Source organism: Verruconis gallopava, assembly GCF_000836295.1.
Source record: "Verruconis gallopava strain CBS 43764 unplaced genomic scaffold supercont1.7, whole genome shotgun sequence".
Lineage (NCBI taxonomy): Eukaryota > Fungi > Ascomycota > Dothideomycetes > Venturiales > Sympoventuriaceae > Verruconis > Verruconis gallopava.
The window spans coordinates 575,835-594,498 of NW_015622143.1; the positions used below are offsets into that span (position 1 = coordinate 575,835).

General features: G+C 53.0%; 8 protein-coding genes across 8 annotated transcripts; 4 read left to right on the forward strand and 4 right to left on the reverse strand.

Moving 5' to 3' along the window:
- The first annotated feature begins 408 nt into the window (after positions 1–408).
- PV09_02853 (uncharacterized protein) lies at positions 409–2,109 on the forward strand. The gene is made up of 3 exons (XM_016355963.1): positions 409–643; positions 693–1,651; positions 1,704–2,109. Exons 1-3 carry the CDS (start codon positions 620–622, stop codon positions 1,966–1,968), a joined length of 1,248 nt encoding a protein of 415 aa, XP_016216269.1. The 5' UTR covers positions 409–619; the 3' UTR covers positions 1,969–2,109.
- Positions 2,110–2,294: 185 nt separating this feature from the next.
- Positions 2,295–3,793, reverse strand: PV09_02854 (uncharacterized protein). Its single transcript, XM_016355964.1, has one exon. The coding sequence runs from the start codon at positions 3,577–3,579 to the stop codon at positions 2,884–2,886; it is 696 nt and encodes a 231-aa protein (XP_016216270.1). The 5' UTR covers positions 3,580–3,793; the 3' UTR covers positions 2,295–2,883.
- A 98-nt stretch (positions 3,794–3,891) lies between these two features.
- On the reverse strand, positions 3,892–5,474 carry PV09_02855 (uncharacterized protein). The gene is made up of 2 exons (XM_016355965.1): positions 4,939–5,474; positions 3,892–4,887 (listed from the first exon to the last, which is right to left on the reverse strand). The coding sequence occupies exons 1-2, from the start codon at positions 5,326–5,328 to the stop codon at positions 4,147–4,149; spliced, it is 1,131 nt and encodes a 376-aa protein (XP_016216271.1). The 5' UTR covers positions 5,329–5,474; the 3' UTR covers positions 3,892–4,146.
- Positions 5,475–6,187: 713 nt separating this feature from the next.
- PV09_02856 (uncharacterized protein) lies at positions 6,188–6,574 on the forward strand (the record flags this gene model as incomplete). Its single annotated transcript, XM_016355966.1, has 2 exons — positions 6,188–6,286; positions 6,341–6,574. The coding sequence occupies 2 exons, from the start codon at positions 6,188–6,190 to the stop codon at positions 6,572–6,574; spliced, it is 333 nt and encodes a 110-aa protein (XP_016216272.1).
- A 1,115-nt stretch (positions 6,575–7,689) lies between these two features.
- On the forward strand, positions 7,690–9,042 carry PV09_02857 (uncharacterized protein; the record flags this gene model as incomplete). The annotated part of the gene is made up of 4 exons (XM_016355967.1): positions 7,690–7,823; positions 7,960–8,668; positions 8,747–8,868; positions 8,943–9,042. 4 exons carry the CDS (start codon positions 7,690–7,692, stop codon positions 9,040–9,042), a joined length of 1,065 nt encoding a protein of 354 aa, XP_016216273.1.
- A 180-nt stretch (positions 9,043–9,222) lies between these two features.
- Positions 9,223–12,325, reverse strand: PV09_02858 (uncharacterized protein). Its single transcript, XM_016355968.1, has 3 exons — positions 12,057–12,325; positions 11,407–11,975; positions 9,223–11,239 (listed from the first exon to the last, which is right to left on the reverse strand). Exons 2-3 carry the CDS (start codon positions 11,813–11,815, stop codon positions 10,527–10,529), a joined length of 1,122 nt encoding a protein of 373 aa, XP_016216274.1. The 5' UTR covers positions 11,816–11,975; positions 12,057–12,325; the 3' UTR covers positions 9,223–10,526.
- Positions 12,326–13,771: 1,446 nt separating this feature from the next.
- Positions 13,772–15,993, forward strand: PV09_02859 (uncharacterized protein). The gene is made up of 2 exons (XM_016355969.1): positions 13,772–14,795; positions 14,894–15,993. Exons 1-2 carry the CDS (start codon positions 14,572–14,574, stop codon positions 15,966–15,968), a joined length of 1,299 nt encoding a protein of 432 aa, XP_016216275.1. The 5' UTR covers positions 13,772–14,571; the 3' UTR covers positions 15,969–15,993.
- Positions 15,994–16,476: 483 nt separating this feature from the next.
- Positions 16,477–18,442, reverse strand: PV09_02860 (uncharacterized protein). Its single transcript, XM_016355970.1, has one exon. It carries the CDS (start codon positions 18,096–18,098, stop codon positions 16,827–16,829), a length of 1,272 nt encoding a protein of 423 aa, XP_016216276.1. The 5' UTR covers positions 18,099–18,442; the 3' UTR covers positions 16,477–16,826.
- Between the last annotated feature and the right edge of the window lie 222 nt (positions 18,443–18,664).

Genomic DNA, 18,664 nt, shown 5'->3' on the forward strand with positions numbered 1-18,664 from the left:
CAGTCGGTGGCATGGCCACACGAGCAGAGCCCGCATTCGGTAAACCGTTGTCCGGACTGTTTGCCGAAACTTTGGTCACTCGACAACCGCAGCGCAAACCATGCCCGCTCCGAGACATTCAGCAAGATGCCGTGGCGTGGGGGAATGGGATGATCGCTCCGCAGGCATGACATTCCAATTGGGACCATTCTCAGTCCAGGAACTCATTCAGTCCTGTGGAGATGCCGAATGAGTGTGCAGGAATTGACATACACGGTTGGTCTAGATGGTGTCCTCCTTAAGCCCCGACCATTTTTCCACCAATGGCGTGCCTGGGATCCTGAATTCCAGGGTCCGTGGGGAACTGAGGGCGTACGAAGGTCACCAGCAAGGATATTTTCGCATCAATGTCGTGCTGCAACCATGCCGGCTGCGTTTGATGTGGGTATTATAGCAGGCCTAGCGAGAGCCGCTTGGAAATTTAGTAGACAAGGTGCTGAACGTTGTGATAATGCCTATATCACTTGCTGTCCTACCATGGCAGCACCTTTCAACCCCACCGAGTCAAACTTCGTCTACGATCTGAACAAGACTTTGAACACCACTAGGCCAGACGTTTGGAAGTTGACTGAACAGCAGAATGGCGCCTCTTAATGTGCTTATGGTGTGTATTGGACATTGACATGCAGAGTGCAATTGATTGACGCTCCCAGGTTGGAACCGGTGAATATACCACCGGTTTCGTAGGAGGCGGGGCTTCCGGTTCCGACAAAAAAGTCGGCGTGGTAGGATTGACACTCTTTGACTTGCGGCGCCGCGGCAAAGTGGGCAAGCTGTCCATGGTCGGCACGACAGGCAGCAAGTTCCCAGCAATCCGTGAACACCTCCGCAAGAACATCTCAGAGGTCTACAATGGCCTGGACACGTCTTTCGATGCTTACCCCAAAGGCGACGTGCGGGATCCGGACGCGTACAAGACCGCTATCGATGCTCTTTCTCCTGGTGATGCCATTACGGTGTTCACGCCCGATCCCACGCACTATCCAATTGCCATGTACGCTATACAGAGGGGCATTCATGTAATGCTCACAAAACCGGCTGTGATGACCCTGGCACATCATCAAGAGTTGATCGAGGAAGCACGCAAACATAATGTGTTTGTTTATGTCGAGCATCACAAACGCTATGACCCAGCATACGCAGACGCGCGGCATCGTGCGACATCCGGCAAGCTCGGTGACTTCAACTACTTCTACAGCTATATGTCGCAGCCAAAAAGTCAACTAGAAACATTCAAGGCGTGGGCAGGTAAAGATTCAGATATTTCATATTACTTGAATAGCCACCATATCGATGTGTGCGAAAGTATGGCACCGGAGTGGAGACCAGTCCGGGTCACTGGAAGCGCGAGCAAAGGGATTGCTACAGACCTCGGTTGTGTACCACAAACTGAGGACACAATCACCTTATTGGTAGACTGGGTGAAGAAGGATGGTTCGGGAAAGCGTGCGACTGGCGTGTACACCGCGAGCTGGACTGCACCGCAGAAAGCCGGAGTGCACAGCAACCAATACTTCCACTGGATGGGTAGCAAGGGCGAGATTAGGATTGATCAAGCAAAGAGAGGATATAATGTCACTGAAGACGAAAGTGGATTATCGTGGTACAATCCGTAAGTCCTAACCGAGAAGTTGCGGGATGACGAGCGATTTAACAACGCATAGGTTCTACATGAAATATGCCCCGGATGAGGCGGGTAACTTCGCAGGCCAATCGGGCTATGGTTATATATCGTTCGAAAAGTTTGTAGATGCTGTCACGGACCTGAAAGAAGGCAAGGTGACACTTGATGAACTGGACGGGCGCCCTTTGCCCACGCTGAAGAATACAATTGCGACTGGCGCTATCTTGGAAGCAGGTAGACGGTCGCTGGATGAAAAGCGAAGTGTCGAGATTGTGGAAGAAAATGGAGTCTGGACCTTGATTTAATCTAGCCATCCGCCTATGCCGCTTTTGGCCTCATTTTTATCCACTATGACTTGTGGTAATTGACAATTGGCTAGATATAATCTACATGATCATATGGATATGGCGCCGCGTTTTCAATCAAGATCCGCGCCTGCACGCAAGTTCTCCTCGATGTCATCAGCGCTGTCTTCTCAAAATCCTCGGATTACTGCGACGGACATGCCAAAAGTCCACTTGCCCTTTTCTCTCCGATCTCGTACGTAAGTTTCGATGCTCTCCTGGTTGGGAATTGAATCAAGGCGACAATCATTCTTTTCACGACTAGGCAGAAAAGCACGGAACACAGATGTGTGTGTGGTCTTTGTATTGCGTTGCTGAACAGCCTTCAATTCGAGCACGACGTTTTCTAGTGCCTGACCGTGGTAGAAGCAGCTACATTAGACGGTTTACATGTGGTATTGATTGAATAATATTGAACACGTAAAAACTGTACAAAGCCTAATTACTCATGCCCAAAAGCAGGAGCACTAAAGCATGTATCAAGCTAACGACTACGAAGAAGCTAAATCGTCAATCGCCGCTTAATGTTGGGTGCCAACCGTTGTCCAACTCTCTGTGTGTGTGCCCTCGAAACCGTTGGAATATCGGTAGCAGAGATTGAAGCAAGTCCCTTGCAGCGCGGATTGAACACTTCTAGCCCCTTTGTGCAGCAAGCTTGAACTGTTTTCTTGAGTTTTAGTAGTGGATCGTAATGGCATTCATAAGTGCATACGGCCTTCCGAGCTGGATAGAAAAGAAATCGAATTCAAGAGAAAAATATGAAACGAGCGTCATCCAGACTATCTGTCATGCACAGCCTTCTGGAATGAAGTGTGAGTGCTATGTATACAATGAACAGTAAAACGTACGACAATTTTCTGTAGCCAGTAGTAGCGCCTAGCACTTTGAACCCACTTCCACCTTCGCCACGGCGTCATCTCCTTCCATCTTCTTCAGTCTTTCGAATAAGCGAACAAAGGCCGTGCTGTCCTGTGCACCCTCGACCTCGAATCGGTCGTTCAGCGTGAAATGCGGAACCCCACTTATCATCCTTTCCTGAGCCTCCGCAACCTCGGCATCGACCTGCTTTCCACCCTCATCACTCTCCAGCCACCTTTTCACCTCAGCTTCGTCGAGGCCCGCCTTCTTGGCCGCCGCGAGAAGCACGTCGTGGGACGTGATGTCCTGCTCGTTCTCGAAATAGGCCGCGAACAGGGCCTCGACGACCTTGGTCTGCACTTCGGGAGACTTCGTCTTGCCCAGCTGGATCAGGCGGTGCGAGTCGCGTGTGTTGCCCGTCTTACCGCCGAACTTGAAGTTGATGCCCACGGCCTGCCCGACCTGACCCAGGCGCTGGAATATGGCCTGCGTCCTCTCGGGGCCGAATTTAGCCGCGTAGCGCTCCGATTTCTCAATGCCCACTTTGGGTGCATCAGGGTCCAGATAGAAAGGCTTCCAGGTCGTGCTGAACGTGTCGTTGCTGTCCGGATGCGCGGCGCGGTAGGTTGCAATCGCTTTGGTGAGCTGCTTGTGCCCAACGTAGCACCAAGGGCAAACCGTGTCCGAGACGATCTCGATGTTGAAGTTCGTCATTTTTGCGAGAGTTCTGCGGAAAGCCAGGATGTTGGTAATTGCGAGCCTGCGTGGAAACTTTGGAAAAACTTTTTTTTCCCTGGGAAGGTATATGTCGTATCTTCCCACGGCCTGGAGAGCTTAACTAGTTGAGGTGTATTATTAATGTCCGCCGATGCTCGGCTCTGCTAATTGCGCGATCTGCAGCGGCCCGATCCGTGTTGGAGGATGACACAAGTGCTCGGACCAAAGTTTGATGACAGAAGTTTCGATTTGAGGTCAAAAAAATTAGGCAAAACATTAAGGACAATCTGCGATCGTGGAAACGTCAAATATTTTGTTTCGACGCCACAAATAGTGGCGATTTGAGATTACGCTGAGGCAAGATGCCGACTATTTACAATAAACATATCGTTGACTAGAGTCTATTGCCGATGAAGTCCAGGATGCTGGTATCTCGTCCAAAACACATAAGCCAACACTGACCAGCAAGACGATCGAAGACCGCAAAGAGCTTCTACAAACGTCGAATCGTACCAAATATGCTAGTACCATGCCCACCCTTGCTCTATATACTTTTCAATGCATTCACCTTGACTGCGCAAGTTCAAGCAATCCGCTCGCCGCATGACCCTTGACCACACTGCTCGTTAGCTCGGACTCCTCTCCCACATACTTTCTGCTTGGACTCGTAGCAGGCGTCCTTTGCTGATCGATGCTCCTTTCTATCGTCCTCCGAGTTGGAGACGCGGGTGACTCGGACGCTACGAGAAAGCGCGTCGAAAACGCGGTTGGGACGAGGACAGGTCCGTCCAACAGTTTCGCGACGGGGCCTCCTGTGATAACAATATTGTCTGATGTCATTTTTGCAGTTTGTAACTCTCCATCCGATCCAGAATTGGACTCTCCACGCGTACGTACGGTCTGGACTGAAGACGCATATTCTGCATCCTCCTCCAGGTCTTCTGTCTCTTCTGCGGCTTCGATAGGGGTTCGTGTGTGAGGCGGCTCCAATTTGGAAAATGGCACAAACGTTTGGTTCGTGTTAATCTTGTACATCGCCATCTTCAATCTTAGCTTGAGCAATTCGACACGCGAAGTCACAGGTATTGATGTCGGCCTAAGCGGAGGCGAAGACACCGTGGCTGGGTCTGATCTGTCCGACGCGTTGTCGGGATTGTAGTCAATGAGAGAGGAAAACGAGCCGTTCGTCCTCTGTGCAGCTGTTGGAAGCTCAATATGAGCGTCGTCGTGTTCACTTGACGTCTCAACCACTTCATCCTTCTCTACCGATGGCCGCTGCTCTGGAAGCTCGATGGCGGGAGTTGGCTTTGCATAAGTTAGCTATAAGGACTTTGGGTACTAATTGTAGTTGCATACAGGAGGAAGCGGAGATCCCAGGGCAGCAGGTGAGACTGTCTGGGGTGGCATATCCTGTTGACGCTTCCTCGTCGCGTCTCGCTTCTCCGGGGACGAAATGGCTGAGAACGGCCTCTTTTTCGAAATTCCGGAAGACGAAACATCGCTTTGGTCGCTGGTGAGGAGTATAGAGGACTCAGAAAGGACTTCTGGAGCTTTAAACGGACTGTTGACTGGTGTTGTTTTGACCGGTGATTTCGCGCCAGGCAGGAGGGGTTTTGGCGTTATTTTGGTATTTGGCGTCAATTCGCCTAGCACGCGTCTTGGAGACTTTGTAGGCGAAGGGAGAGGCGAGTTCGCGCAGCCGTTCTTCGCATCTGCGAGACGCATGGCTGGCGGTACGGCGGTCATCGCGACTGGAGAAACGCGTCTTGGCGGCAAGGGAAGGAAGAATGACGCGGGATGCAAAGAAAACAATGCTAAACCACACCGGGTGCAACACGCGAGGAGCAAAAATGAACGGCGTATGAAAGAGGGAAGGAATTGTTGTTGTGCAGATGCTCGACGACAATATACCACACGAGAGAGCCTCGCCAGCCGAGTCGCGAGCAGGGTCCGTGCGTGACACACGCCACACGCACCAATTGCAATCCCGACGCGAGAGGCGACTTGTCACGTGACTATACCCTATCACATGATGATGAGTCAGCCTGTCCCAGCTGTTTCCGGGCTTCCCCCGCCTCCTCGTGATGACCTCGTTGGCCTTGTCTGCTGACTTAACCGTTTTCGTATCTGCGATCACGTAGAACACTCCACGCTCGTCTATACCACTGTTTGCATTGAGCTTTCCTAGATCTGCGTGTAGCCCCGTCGATGATCGGCCTTGTTGAAGCTCTTCACTCTGCCTACGTTCATCCAGGCGCTCTGTAAAGCTGCCGGTCGTTTCTTCTCAGTCTCTAACCCCAAGCTCCAGTCTACTACTCTCCAGCACGTGGACCCAATAGCCTGTTCACAGGATCGGTCAGTCGCCTTGCCTCTTCCAAACGTTTATCTTTTGTCTCACTGTCTTATCGTTGCAAACGCTTCTCGTGCGGACCACAAATCTTCACTGGAAGGGCTTTAAGCTCGGGGCGCTTCGACAAACTTCGCAGTCCTCCGAACCCCCCCCCCTCCATTCTGCTCTATACATCTAACGCGTGCTGGAACTTCTCATTGTCTCCATCGCACGAGTCCCGTTTGAGAAGTCTCCTCTGTCCGCTTAGCGGCAAACATGGGCCTGGCATATAACATATACCTAGATTCTAACAAGATCTACGGCTGCAAGAACTGCAAGACTCACCTAGCCAACCACGACGACATCATCAGCCGCGTATGCCCCTTCGGCCTCCTTGATAGTTTTCGGATCCGCACTAACAGATTATAGAACTTCAGAGGTCAACATGGCAAGGCGTACCTTTTTGACAACGTAGTCAACATCACAGCAGGCGAGGCCGGTGAGCGCAACATGACAACGGGACGACACGTCGTACGTGACATCTACTGCAAACAGTGCAAAGAGACGGTTGGATGGAAGTACGACAAAGCATACGAAACAAGCGAGAAGTATAAGGAGGGAAAGTTCATCCTTGAAGCAGAGCTGCTGAGCAACGTGACCTAACATCGACACGCGGAGAGAGGAGTGTGCACTGCTCCAATGTTGTGCTATTGATGGACTGTCGACGACTTTCTCCGGCGTTCTTTTTTGTTTGCCATTCACGTTATGTGTTCAAAGGCCGCATCAGTCACGATCTTTTCTCTTTGACCTTATGGATTCGACACTGTTTTTTAAGCATCGCATTGGACAAGGCGTCGTGGCGGGGCCTTAGGGGAGGCAGGCGGTAAGATTTTGCTCCATTTTCACTCGAAGCTTGCAAGTATCATTTCTCTCCAGCCCCATCGAGAACGTCATCAAGTTCGCCGTGCTCTCTACAGCATAGTGTATGTGCCGAGAATGGAATTTGAATCATTGGCTTAGCCAGCACCTACATAATCCAAGATATCATCCGAATTCGGTCCATGATTTTCATTGCGCGGAAAAGTGAGAGCCGTCGGTGGCAAGTTGCCGAATCAAGACCGTCAAAGATATCCAAGTCACGAGATTTTCACGCCCTTTTTTTAATGCACTTGGACCATTTACTCACTTTCTTTTCCTCCTCCGCCTACCCGCATTCGCGCAGTCCAATCGTTTGGCCTCGTCCACTTAGCAGGAAACGAAGTTGTCAGCAAGGATCACGGAAGCAAGCTGCGGAATCGGTGTCGTTCCAGCACAGTTGCCTTTCTTACCCCTCAGGGCCAGCCCCAAGCACCAGAAAAATGCCCCGCACATAGTCCGCCGAAGTCGCGCCAGGATGGGTACCTTTTTCTTCACCTGCGTGCTTAGCCACGCCATCTTACTGGTGCTCGAGCCTTCGATCACGGACGTTTGCGGTTGTGTCGCAAGGGGGGAAAAAGCCTCGGAGAGCGGAACAGACGGTTGGGTAATGTCATCGCGAAACTCCTCTACGATTTGCAGTGGTGGCATGCAAATAACAAATATAGCCCTTTCTTACCTCCCCCGGTCGACACACTCTCCACACTTTTCTACTTTTCCTGAAACGTCCTTCTAATCTCCCGACTCCTTCTGGTCTTTCTGAATTGTAAAGGAACGGCATAAAGATAGCTCGCTTAGTCCTTGTCGACAGATCGCACAATCAAAGCGTATAGCCTGCACAAACCAACATACACTGTGACACCATGCCGGACGGCACGATGAAAGCCGTTGTGTTCAAGGGGCCGAAGAAAGTTGAGCTTGAGGAAAGGCCTATCCCAAAGTTGCAAGATCCCACAGATGTCATTGTGAAGGTCGAATACACTGCGTTGTGTGGAAGGTACGTGATACGCGAGCTTGGCAGAATGTCACAGTCAGGGCACTGAGGGGGGGCTGGAACATGAGACATGCGGAGATGCATGGTGACGATTCGCTTATAAACGAGAAAATTCAAGCTGATATAGCGAGGTGGACAGTGAACTACACGTCTTCCGAGGTCACCAGCCCTCGCCTACTGGATTCATCATGGGCCACGAGTTCACAGGCAAAATCGTGGAAGTAGGGTCGGCCGTGAAGACGCTCAGCGTAGGTGACAAGATCGTGTCTCCCTTCACCCTGAGTTGCGGCGCCTGCTTCTACTGCCGCAACAATTTCTCCTCGCGGTGTGAAAAGGGTTTGCTTTTTGGTAGCGCCGCTCTCGACGGAGCGCAGGCAGAGTACGTGCGAATTCCGCTGGCAGAGGCAACGGTCATGAAAGCGCCAGAAGGCATAAAGGACTCGGCGTTGGTGCTCATGGCTGACATATGGCCGACGGGCTACTTCGCTGCGTCGAACGGTTTCAAGATGTTCAGCCCCGAGCAGATCGCTGAGGCCACCGTGGTGGTGATTGGGTGCGGACCCGTGGGCTTGTGTGCGCTGATCAACGCGGCGGAGTATAAGCCAAAGCATTTGCTCGCGGTGGACGGAGTGCCGAGCCGTCTGGATCTGGCGAAGAAACTGGGCGCCGAGCCCTGGAATTTCCAGACACAGCGAGAGGAATTGGACAAGCGGGTAAAGGAACTGACGGATGGTCGCGGCGCGGACCTGGTGATCGAGGTTGTAGGGTTGAGTCCGGCGCTCAAGATGGGTTTTGAGCTACTCAGACCGTGGGGGGTGATAAGCAGTGTTGGGGTGCATAATGGCGAGGTATGCATTCCAAAATAAAATAAACAAGAAAAAAAAACCAGAAGAATTCCGACGCTCTACTGACACTTTGAACTCTAGATCCCATGGACCGGAAACCAGGCCTACGGCAAGAATCTCAGGATACAGATGGGTAGATGCCCGGTTCGATCCATCTTCCCGCAGGCGTTAGATATGCTCAAAAAGAAGCAAGACCTCCTTGGGTAAGTACTTGATTCCTTCGTACTACTGAATAAATTGTTCTCCGAAGCCGATCAATGCTGATAGGGTGTTGCAGATTCATGGCCGACAAGATCATGCCATTGAAGGATGCTGTGGAGGGTTACGACCTATTTGACAACATGAAGGTGCAGAAGGTGATTTTCAAGGTTGAATAGACCCATTTTGACGGTATGAAGATGGAGCCTGCACTGCAGTACGATCAGGAGCTCCCGCTGTGCTAGGATGAATGCTTTGCAGCGCACTGCATCCGGACATGTTGTTCGAGCTGCGTTGATACAGGAGAGAAATTGATGTCTGTAGTAGTAAGGAACATGATTCTGTTTCAAGGAATAGTACTCCTCCTCTCGCGCCGTAAAAAATATATAAAAAAAAGGCACTTCAAGTCACGTTGAAAAAAAAAAAGGCTGAAAGTGGCAAAGGGGGTTGGAAGGCAAACCCATATGAACAACGAAATGTACGAGAGGCCCTTGAAAAGAATTGGGGATAAAAGGTAGTTCGCTAGTACATAAAAACCATCATAATATAGAATCCCCTTCTAGCTAACGCGCGTTAGAAGTTGTCTCTGCGTGTTCATTCACACACCCCCACTAAAAGCGAATAAAGGAGTATGAGAACCCAGGCAGAGAATGCTACCTCGAAAATAACCCTTCCCTGCGACACAAAAATTCTGGCCCCAATTAACAAACCAGAATTTCCGTACTGTACAGATTAGGGTGCTTCTTTTGCTTCGGCTGCTCCGTCGAAACTGGTCGTCAAAGAAGGGGGGGTTTTGATAATGTTGATGTTTGCTGGTTTGCCGTCGTACAGGTTTGGTTGCGTGTGTGCGAGAGACGAGGAGAGAGAAGAGAGAAATAGAGATTGAGAGGAAGAACGAGGATGAGAAGATGGCGCAAGTGCATTTATGAAGCTGGTTGTTGGCGAGTAAGGTAGGAAAATGTCGTCGAGATAGAGGGAGAAAGGGTAAAACCAAAGAGGGAGTGAGTGAGAGGAGATGCAAGCTTGAGCCGAGGAAGATGTCCGCCGAGTAAGTGTGCTGATGATAATATTCGCTGTTATGAAGTCTTGAGAACGTGATCGGTTCTCAAGGCGTCTTTTTCTTTTCGTCATGATTTGTAGTTGCTGCGTGCGTATGAGATTATTTCGTAATACTCGTGCATTGTCACGGCTGAGGCGGCGCTAAGCTAGGATTTCTCGAGTTGAGGTGTTTGGGTGTGATTATGTCCGCAACCAATCTCCCACTGGCCACGAACTGGATCTGGACTGCAGCACCGGCAATCGACATGAGTACGTATATGTGTGTGAGGTTGAGTGTGGCCAATGAGTTGCAAGATCAATGGATCTCGCGGATATCAAAGCATTAGTCGTCAATTCATGATCAATATAGCTTGACCGCGCCCGCCGAACGAAGTATACTCCGACTTATGCAGAATTCCAAGGACTAGGAAGAGAAATCAAGAGAAAGCAAAAAAAGAAAGGAAAGAAAAAAAAACCGAATGGTTTCGCCCTCCAAAGGTGGTAGGCGAAATGGAAAACGCCGGACACCTTACTCGACGACAAAGCCCAAGATAGCCATGATGACGTCGCTTCAAGCTCCGAGTTGGCTGAGATTCAGTGCACCTGGACATCACTCCAGCAGCCTCTATTCCTGCGACTGACTCGCGTTCTGACGTCTCATCTTTTCCGCCTCCAGATTCTCATAGAGAAGGTAGAGGGCCTTCTCGTTCGCTCCTGCAGTGCCTGTGATGGTGAACATGCGCTCACCACTTTCATCGTGCGGTGCTTTGGCAATCGATATCCTCGCTCCAGAGCTCTTACGGATATCACTGATCTTACTGCCGCCCCGCCCAATGATGCAGCCGACCATGTCCGACGGGATGGAAATATTTTGAGTCTGGATCTCTTCACCATCCTCGGTATGTGTTGGAGGCGGAGGACGAGACGCCGCGTCGGAGCCGCTGCGGCGGGGATAAGAGGGTGCCGAGTCGCGGAAGTCGTCGCCGTGACCGGTACGGTTGTACATGCGCCCTCCGTTACTGTAGCTGGCCGAACCGGCACTCGAGCTTCCGCCGTTGATGGCTCCTGCGCCAGACTGCACCCTCACGACAGGATTGTACAGCACAGTGCCGTAGCCACGTTCGGCATCGTCGATAAGGCACTTTCCGATTTCCCAGACGGCTTTTTCGACACTTTCGGGGGTGCCCTGGACTTCGACGATCCGCTCAGTGGATTGAGGTAACATTTCCTTCTGAGCGACCATGCGCACGTTGGTAGCATCTTGAATCTGCTTGATTTTAAGGCCTTGACGACCAATGATGGTACCCATCTGGTTATGGGAGATGAGCAGGCGGATGGCTATATCAGACGACACATTAGCAGTCGTTCCTACGTCAAACAAAGAGCGAATTTTGCAAATCGTCTGTCTTCTTTGCTCATTCCGAGTAACGAGACGACACTCTCTTGACACATGGTATCTGGCTGGGAGCCGATGCGTTGCGGAACGAAAACTAAAAAAGGCTTACGGTGTGTCCCATTCGGGTTGATCAGTCCGCCCATGCCCATCTGCGGCGCACCTTCTAGTAGACCCTTGGCCACAATGCGATACGCCTTGGTGATGGCTCTGAGCTCGCCCGTGACGGTGAGCACACGGTCGTGCACGCCGGGCACGACCTTGCTGACGCCAGCGCGCACGCCTGTCTCGTCGCGCAGATCCGCCACGTTCTTGCCCTGCTTGCCAATGATGACGCCAGCCTCGCGGGACGACACAATGGCACGCAGGGTAAGCTGCTGCACAGCATAGTCTTCTTCTGTGCGGAACTGGGGCGCAGCATCCTGATGCGAGTCCGATGTGCTCAGCCGGTTCATGGCCGAGCTGATGTCCGCAGCATCGTAGGTCTGCGATGGTTGGGTAGTGTCGACTTCGGCAGCCATTGTTATCGTCGTTGTCGGGAGAGAAATGGTGGCAGCGGCGATGGTGGTTGGCTGTGGTGAATTTTGCGGAGGTGAATCGGCAAGGGAAAAGGGAGCAGCGGGTGGAGTCGATGAGGGCGATGGGGAGAGGATAGAGCAACGAAGCGACTCTATGTCGTGCCTGCATCACAACAGACGACATCAGCAATTGTTTGCTTGCAACTATCGTGCATCTCGGCGGGGAAAAAAAATCTAAACGTACCGGTGTGAATGTAGGCTTGATTCAGGTACGGCGAAGACACATCGAATGCGGGGTCGGCGACGTTGAGGAGATTGGAGACACTTCGAGGGGTGGAAGCGTTGAGGGAAAGGGAGGGGTGAGGAGGCGGGGACGACGGAGATGAGGAGAGGGCGGGTGAGGTAGCAAAGGCGTGGAATTGGGTGGCCACAATTGAGAGACGAAATTTGGGTGTAGGACTGGCGGAGAGCTTGTGGAAGGGAGAGAGAGTGGGGGGGGGTGGGAGGAGGATGGGGGGGTGGAAGGCAGCCTGAGTAGAGGGTAGCGGTGGTGGAGACAGCGGCGGTGGTCGTGGGCGGATCCTGGATGGGACGGACGGAACGGGGATGTTTGTATGGTTGTGCGTGTGTCCGCGTATGTGTATGCGTGTGGGAGAGAGGGAAGGCGAGAGAGGACGGGAGCGCGAGAGCGAGCGAGAGAGAACGGCGTGTGCGTGTGTGTACGTGTGTGTACGTGTGTGCGTATGCGTGTGCGTGCAGTGCTGGCTTGGGATGGTTGTGGAAGAGAATGCGCGAGGACGTGCTGGGCGTGGGCGCTGTGGACGAGCTCGGCGGCCTGCGGTGCGTGCATGAATGCGCGCTTTGGTGCGCGTGAGTGCGAGCGTACGTGCGCCCACAGTGACGCCTGCTCACACAACGGCCGGGCGTGCGGCGGGGGCACCGCCTAACAGCTCCCGCCTAACAGCTCCCGCCCAGCAGCTGCCGCCCAGCAGCTCCCGCCTACCGGGCCTGGCCTACCCACTAACCGCACGCTCGTGGCTTGCTGCTTCCTGCCCCTTGTCCGACCCCTCTGCTCTCGCTCCGTCGCCCCCTCGCCCCTGGCCACTACCGCGGTTTCCTTCCGGCCAACGCCCTGCACTTTGCTGCATCCCGTCGCTGCATCTGATCAGGCGGTACCTTCGGCTCCTGCTGCCGTGTGAGATTTCGCACCGCTCGCCTGCTCTTTCTCGTGCGTGGATTTTTTTTGCAACGGGACTTCGATCCCCTCGCCTCTCCCTCGTCGGGCACCGCGCTGGGACAGGACGGCAGCGCTTGGCTGATGTCCGTCCGCGCGTTGAAGCGACGAGCTGGTCGAGGTTGCATAACCCCGTACGTGCACTCTGGTACCTTGCAGCTCGCGCGAGGAGTTTTGTTTTACTCCGGCGCAAGTCCACAATCCGGTGCTGCACCTCTTGGTTTGGTGGTTTTTCAACGTTCCGCTGCTCGCCTCCCAGTGGCTCCATCCCCATGCAGCTCCCGCGTCACCATGGAGATTTGACTGCCCATCATATCTGATCACCTGAAGAACTAGGATCAGCCCGGCTTGCATCCATTGCTCTGAGCGGCACCGTTCGCGTTGTCCGCGCTGATTTGCACCGAGAGGCCTGATCTTGATCTGTAGAAACCCCCATGCGCGTTCACCGCTCGTCCGAACCAACCTTATTGCTCCGTCGGCAGATGCGGAAGAGCAGCATCGAAAAATCACGAGCCGTGCTTCATCTGTTAGATCGTCACAATTTATTATCAGTCGGCGGGGAAAGCCGCTTGCGCCTGCCAACCTCCCGCCCTGATCTCGTAAGACTAGCAAGATCTTCACCGCCCTTTGCTCATCCCAGAGCAGTCGGGAAAAACCCCCAAACATGACTTCGCACTAATAAGAATCCGAGAACGAGCGACTCTACCGCGGACCGACGAGGAAATTTCCAATGCCTGTAGAACATGTCGCCCAGCCTTCCGACCGTCCTGAGGTGCCAACACTGCTTCGTAACTTGATTGTGCCGCAGATTATGTAAAAGACGATGGAGAGCGACCGGACCGAGAAGATCTGGATCAAGAGAAAGGTGCGTGAGCTAGAATTTCCAATCAACAGATGGATTGAATGTTCGGCTCGTGGCGAGCACATTCAACTCTAACCAAGACATAAAACAACTCGCTGATGAAAGTGTATCCTGTACGTCTCAAGTGACGTACGCCACTCGAGAGGCGGGCAAGCAGCTCCTTTAGCAAACCATTCATGCGTCTCCTGCAATACATGCGCCGCAGAGCAAAAAAAAAAAGGCCGGCCTGGCCGCCGCCTTGCTTTGCGTTCTCATTGGATACAAGTCAGAGCATGCCAACGCCACGCTGGACCGCATACGCGGACGTGGGAAAGGTGCGGTGGTGACGAGGCTGAAGGCCTCAAGGCTGAGGACTCCGCTCGCCTTTCCGCATGCAGCTAGCCCGCTTACCCAGCCGCATCAGACGCCCGGGCAGGCCCCCCCGAAGTGCGGGCAAAGACGCCAGATTTCCCGTTTCGCGCGCGACCAAAGTCAAGAACGTCGGTTCCAAAACGTTCACTTCCTCTCTTTTCTTCACTCCTCCCCCTCTTCCCTTATATTGTACAAGTATCCCGTTTTCTTTCTCAAATTTTTTTGTTTTCCTTTTTTTCGTCGCACCACCGGCTGTCTGACCCTCGCCGTTCCTTAAGCATCTTTTCCTTTGAACATTGGTACATCAGGAGGATGGGGCGCACGAAGTCACCACCCAAGAGGCGCGAGCCGTCGGAGATCACGATCGAGGGGAATGGCGTCACGAAGCGGACGGGTAACGGGAGAGGCGATGTGTCGAAGATGCTGGACAAGACCATCATAGACGACGGCGAGACAGACAAGGCGCACGCGGCGAGAGCTGCTGAGCCTGGAGTCTTCAACCTGCTCGCTTGCGTCGCGGCCATATACGGCGCCTTGTGAGTCGCTGCGGACTTTTTCTTTTTTTTTCTTTTTTCTTTTCTTTTTTTTGAACACGCAAGAGACAAGACCAATGCTGACTACGTGAGTGGTGCAGTCTGACGTGGAGTGTCCTGCAGGAGCGCATAACCACCACGACGTACGGTCCCGCCTCTGCACCGCAGCGATGGACGCACGCCATCTTCCTCAACACGGTACAATCTCTGCTCGCCTCTCTTGTCGGCTACGCCTACCTCTTCTTCACGACCGCTCACCCTCACAAGCCCGGCAGACCCGCGCCGATATTTCCCAGCGCCGCCATCACGAAGCCGTTGATCCTAATCGCCATCACGAGCTCGCTGGCGTCGCCCTTTGGCTACGCCTCGCTCAAGCACATCGACTACATCACCTTTGTGCTCGCCAAGTCGTGCAAGCTGCTCCCCGTGCTGTTCCTGCACGTCACACTGTTCCGAAAGAGAATCGCGCTGTACAAGTTCGCCGTCGTCGTGCTGGTGACCCTGGGCGTGGCCGTGTTCACGTTGCACGCGCCGTCGGCGGCAGCCAAGGCCGCGAAACACAACGCCAAGAACGCCGCCGGTGCAAACAAGGTGTACGGCCTCTTCCTGCTGTCGGTCAACCTGCTCTTTGACGGGCTGACCAACACGGTCCAGGACGACATCTTCCTCAAGTTCAAGACGTACTCGAGCCCCCAGATGATGTGCGCCATGAACATCCTCGCCACGATCCTCACCAGCGCGTACCTCGTGCTGTCGCCCTACGTCGCACCCACGCCGATCGGCCAATACATCGGCATGGGCACCGGCAACGAGCTCGCCGAGGCGCTGTCCTTCATCAAGGCGCACCCCCAAGTCGGCTACGACGTCGTGGGCTTCGCTCTCTGCGGCGCCCTGGGCCAGGTCGCCATCTACTACACGCTGGGCAAGTTCGGAAGCCTGGTTCTCACGACGGTCACGGTGACGCGCAAGATGCTGACGATGCTGCTGAGCGTCGTCTGGTTCGGGCACCGCATCACGCGCATGCAGTGGCTCGGCGTCGGCCTCGTCTTCGGCGGGATCGGCGGCGAGGCTGGCATGAAGGTTCTCAAGAAGAAGGAGGCGGCGAGGAAGCAGAGGGACAGGCGATTCAGCGAGGCGGGCAGGCATCGAAAGGAGGCGGGGATCAAAAAGGAATAGAAAATAGAGCTAGATTCTCGTGAGATCTTATTTCTTTTCTTTTTTTTTTTTATTTTGCAAATCTACGCAAGTCTCTGACGTAGCGCTCGGTTGACTTCACTCAGTCACCCCTGCGTCTCGAACGAGGTACGCAAGACAATCGCACCAGGCCGCAAGAACGGCAAGCGTATCGGCGGGGAAAGTTTTACGTTGTGTGGCTCCTACCGTCGAGGCCGGGAAACGTGAAGATGCTGCTGCATGTTGAAGAACATGGAATAAAGTCCGGCTGTTGTTTCGAAAGGGCTAATCCTCCAAAGGGTCACACACCTTACGCTCTTGCGACCGGGAACTCTTGCGCGACAAATCTGGGCGGCAAAAAAGGTGGTGGACGTGGGCTCTCTGTACCATATTCACTGTCCCGCAACGTCGCCGATTCCTCTGTTTGCATGTCTTCCGCCCTCACTTCAGGTTGTGTCCAAGTTGGGTTGTGCGATGCTGTCACTATTTTTTTTTTTTTTTTTTTTTTTTTTGCCTTTTTTTCCCAGCGTCTTTGCCAAATCATGTCCGCATCTCGCTCACGCTCTGTTGTGAAACCTTCGCCCTTCGCGTGCTGCAACGAATACTCAAACCTCCCACGCCGAATTCCGTGTTTGGCAGGGTCGTAAGCGTTGAAGTTGCTCTGGAGGATGCAAAGCCTGCAGTGACGTGGCACGCTCAGGCTTTCGCATCTGGCATGAGAGACTTGGCGGATTGGATTGTCTGACTGCGTACAGGTGCGAGCTATGATACAAACTCGTGGCTTTCATGAGTGGAGTGAACATGAACGAGCGGAAAGCATGGAGTCACATGCGGACGATTTTGGGCCCAAGCGCGTGCGATTTAAGTTCGCATCTCGACGTGCTTCTTCATGAACAGCCAGTAGAGCAATTTCAGCATCCACAGATACACCAGCGACATCCACCCCTTGGCGTGCGCGACGTTAATGGTGAAGTGGCTCATGCGTAGGATGCGCTTAGCCCGGGGAAGAGCTTTACCGTCGAAATCGTGGGCTGCTTCTTGAACGTTCTGCGTGCCGAGCAGCGAGCTTGCCAGGTCGAGGCCGTCCATCAAAGCTAAGTTCGCACCCGCCCCGGCGAAGGGGCTCACCGCGTGGTTCGCGTCCCCGATGAAGATCACTCGGTCTCCATGATCTGCCGCTGTATGGTCGAATGCCGGTTTGTCCATCGCATTCATGAGCCAGAGGGTTTGGGTGTCCGTATGTTGCAAGATATCTTCCCATAGAGGCGGCAGCCATGAACCCTTCTCCTTTGCCTCCCGTAAGATTGCATCAATTTCAGATTGCTCCTTTGGGAACTTGACCGCTCTCCTGGGCTGAGATTCCCTCCAGCTCAGGCTCCAGACAGCTCGTCGGTTGTCCACTGGAGACGCGAATAGTGCCGTGCCGGTTCCTGAGATCACCATGCCCCAGTCTTGGTCAATAGGCTCCGGTGGTTCATGCTCCCAGGCTGAGACCCCCGCGATAGCCGATACGCCCGCGAAGTGTAATTTGTCGTTCGGTCGAAGCAAAGTCCTTATCTTGGAGCTTGCGCCGTCTGCCACGATCAGAAGATCACAGCCAACCCTTTCGCCATCGTTTATTTCCACTACTAACTGTCCAGATTGTTCGTTTGTGACGCCTACGCACCATCTTTCCCATTCAATTCTGTCTGGGCCACCTGCCTGGCGAACAAAACCGTCTACGAGAACTTTTCGCATCTTGTCCCTCGCGATCCGCATCGAACCGACCGGAAGCCCTTGAGGGAGCCGTGGGCTGACTTTCATAATGATATTCCAACCTCTGTCCCATAAGGTAAAGGAGCCCTTGTGTTCGAGACCGGTAATGGAAACCTTTATCATATCGTCTAGGATTCCCAGTTTCTTCAGAGTCTGAAGCCCTTCCGCGCCATTGTCGCTTCGAAGACTCAACGAAAACCCCTCCCTTCCAATCGCAACCTCCTCCGTGTCTCGTTCAAAAACCCGTAAAATCGGCGATGGGCCGAAGGTCTCTTCATTCCAGAGTTTTCTGAGGGCGATAGCAAATGACAGTCCGGCCACCCCCGCTCCGGCCACTACAATTGTCTTGCCGGAAAGAAAATGACGTTGCTGTTCCATTTTTGTAGGCTTGTGATATCCGCTTTTTCACTTTGCTACAAACGCATCCGTCCTCAAGCGAAAGCAGAATGAAAATGTGAGGAAAATAAAAATGACAGTCCAAAATACCTGAGGCAACAGGCTCGTAGGATTCTGATCTTTGGAGAACAGGTTCTAGAATTTATGAAGATTAAACAATGTGTCGATTTGTTGCCTTTTATCATTTCTTTGTGGTAAGTTCAAGAACAGGTAAATCCTCTCAGCAGCGTGGAACATATGGGTGCCTGGAGAATACGAGTCCAGAAGACCTCTCCTACGATATGAATTACGCGTCAATGGTCAAAACGGCGAATGGGAGTTCTAAGACCAAGCCGTTCCGTAATAATTGGGTAAAGGTTTTAATGTTAAGCCGACCTTAATTGCGAGTCGGAGCAAGATCAATAAGACAGTGGCTTGAGGCGCGAAAGATCCCGATCACGTGGTTTCGTGACCATAAGGCCTGTGTTCACCACTCAAGCAGCGATCATTTATTGCCAAAAATATCCGAGCTTCCATAGCGTTCAAACTGGTACTGTGTACCTAGATCT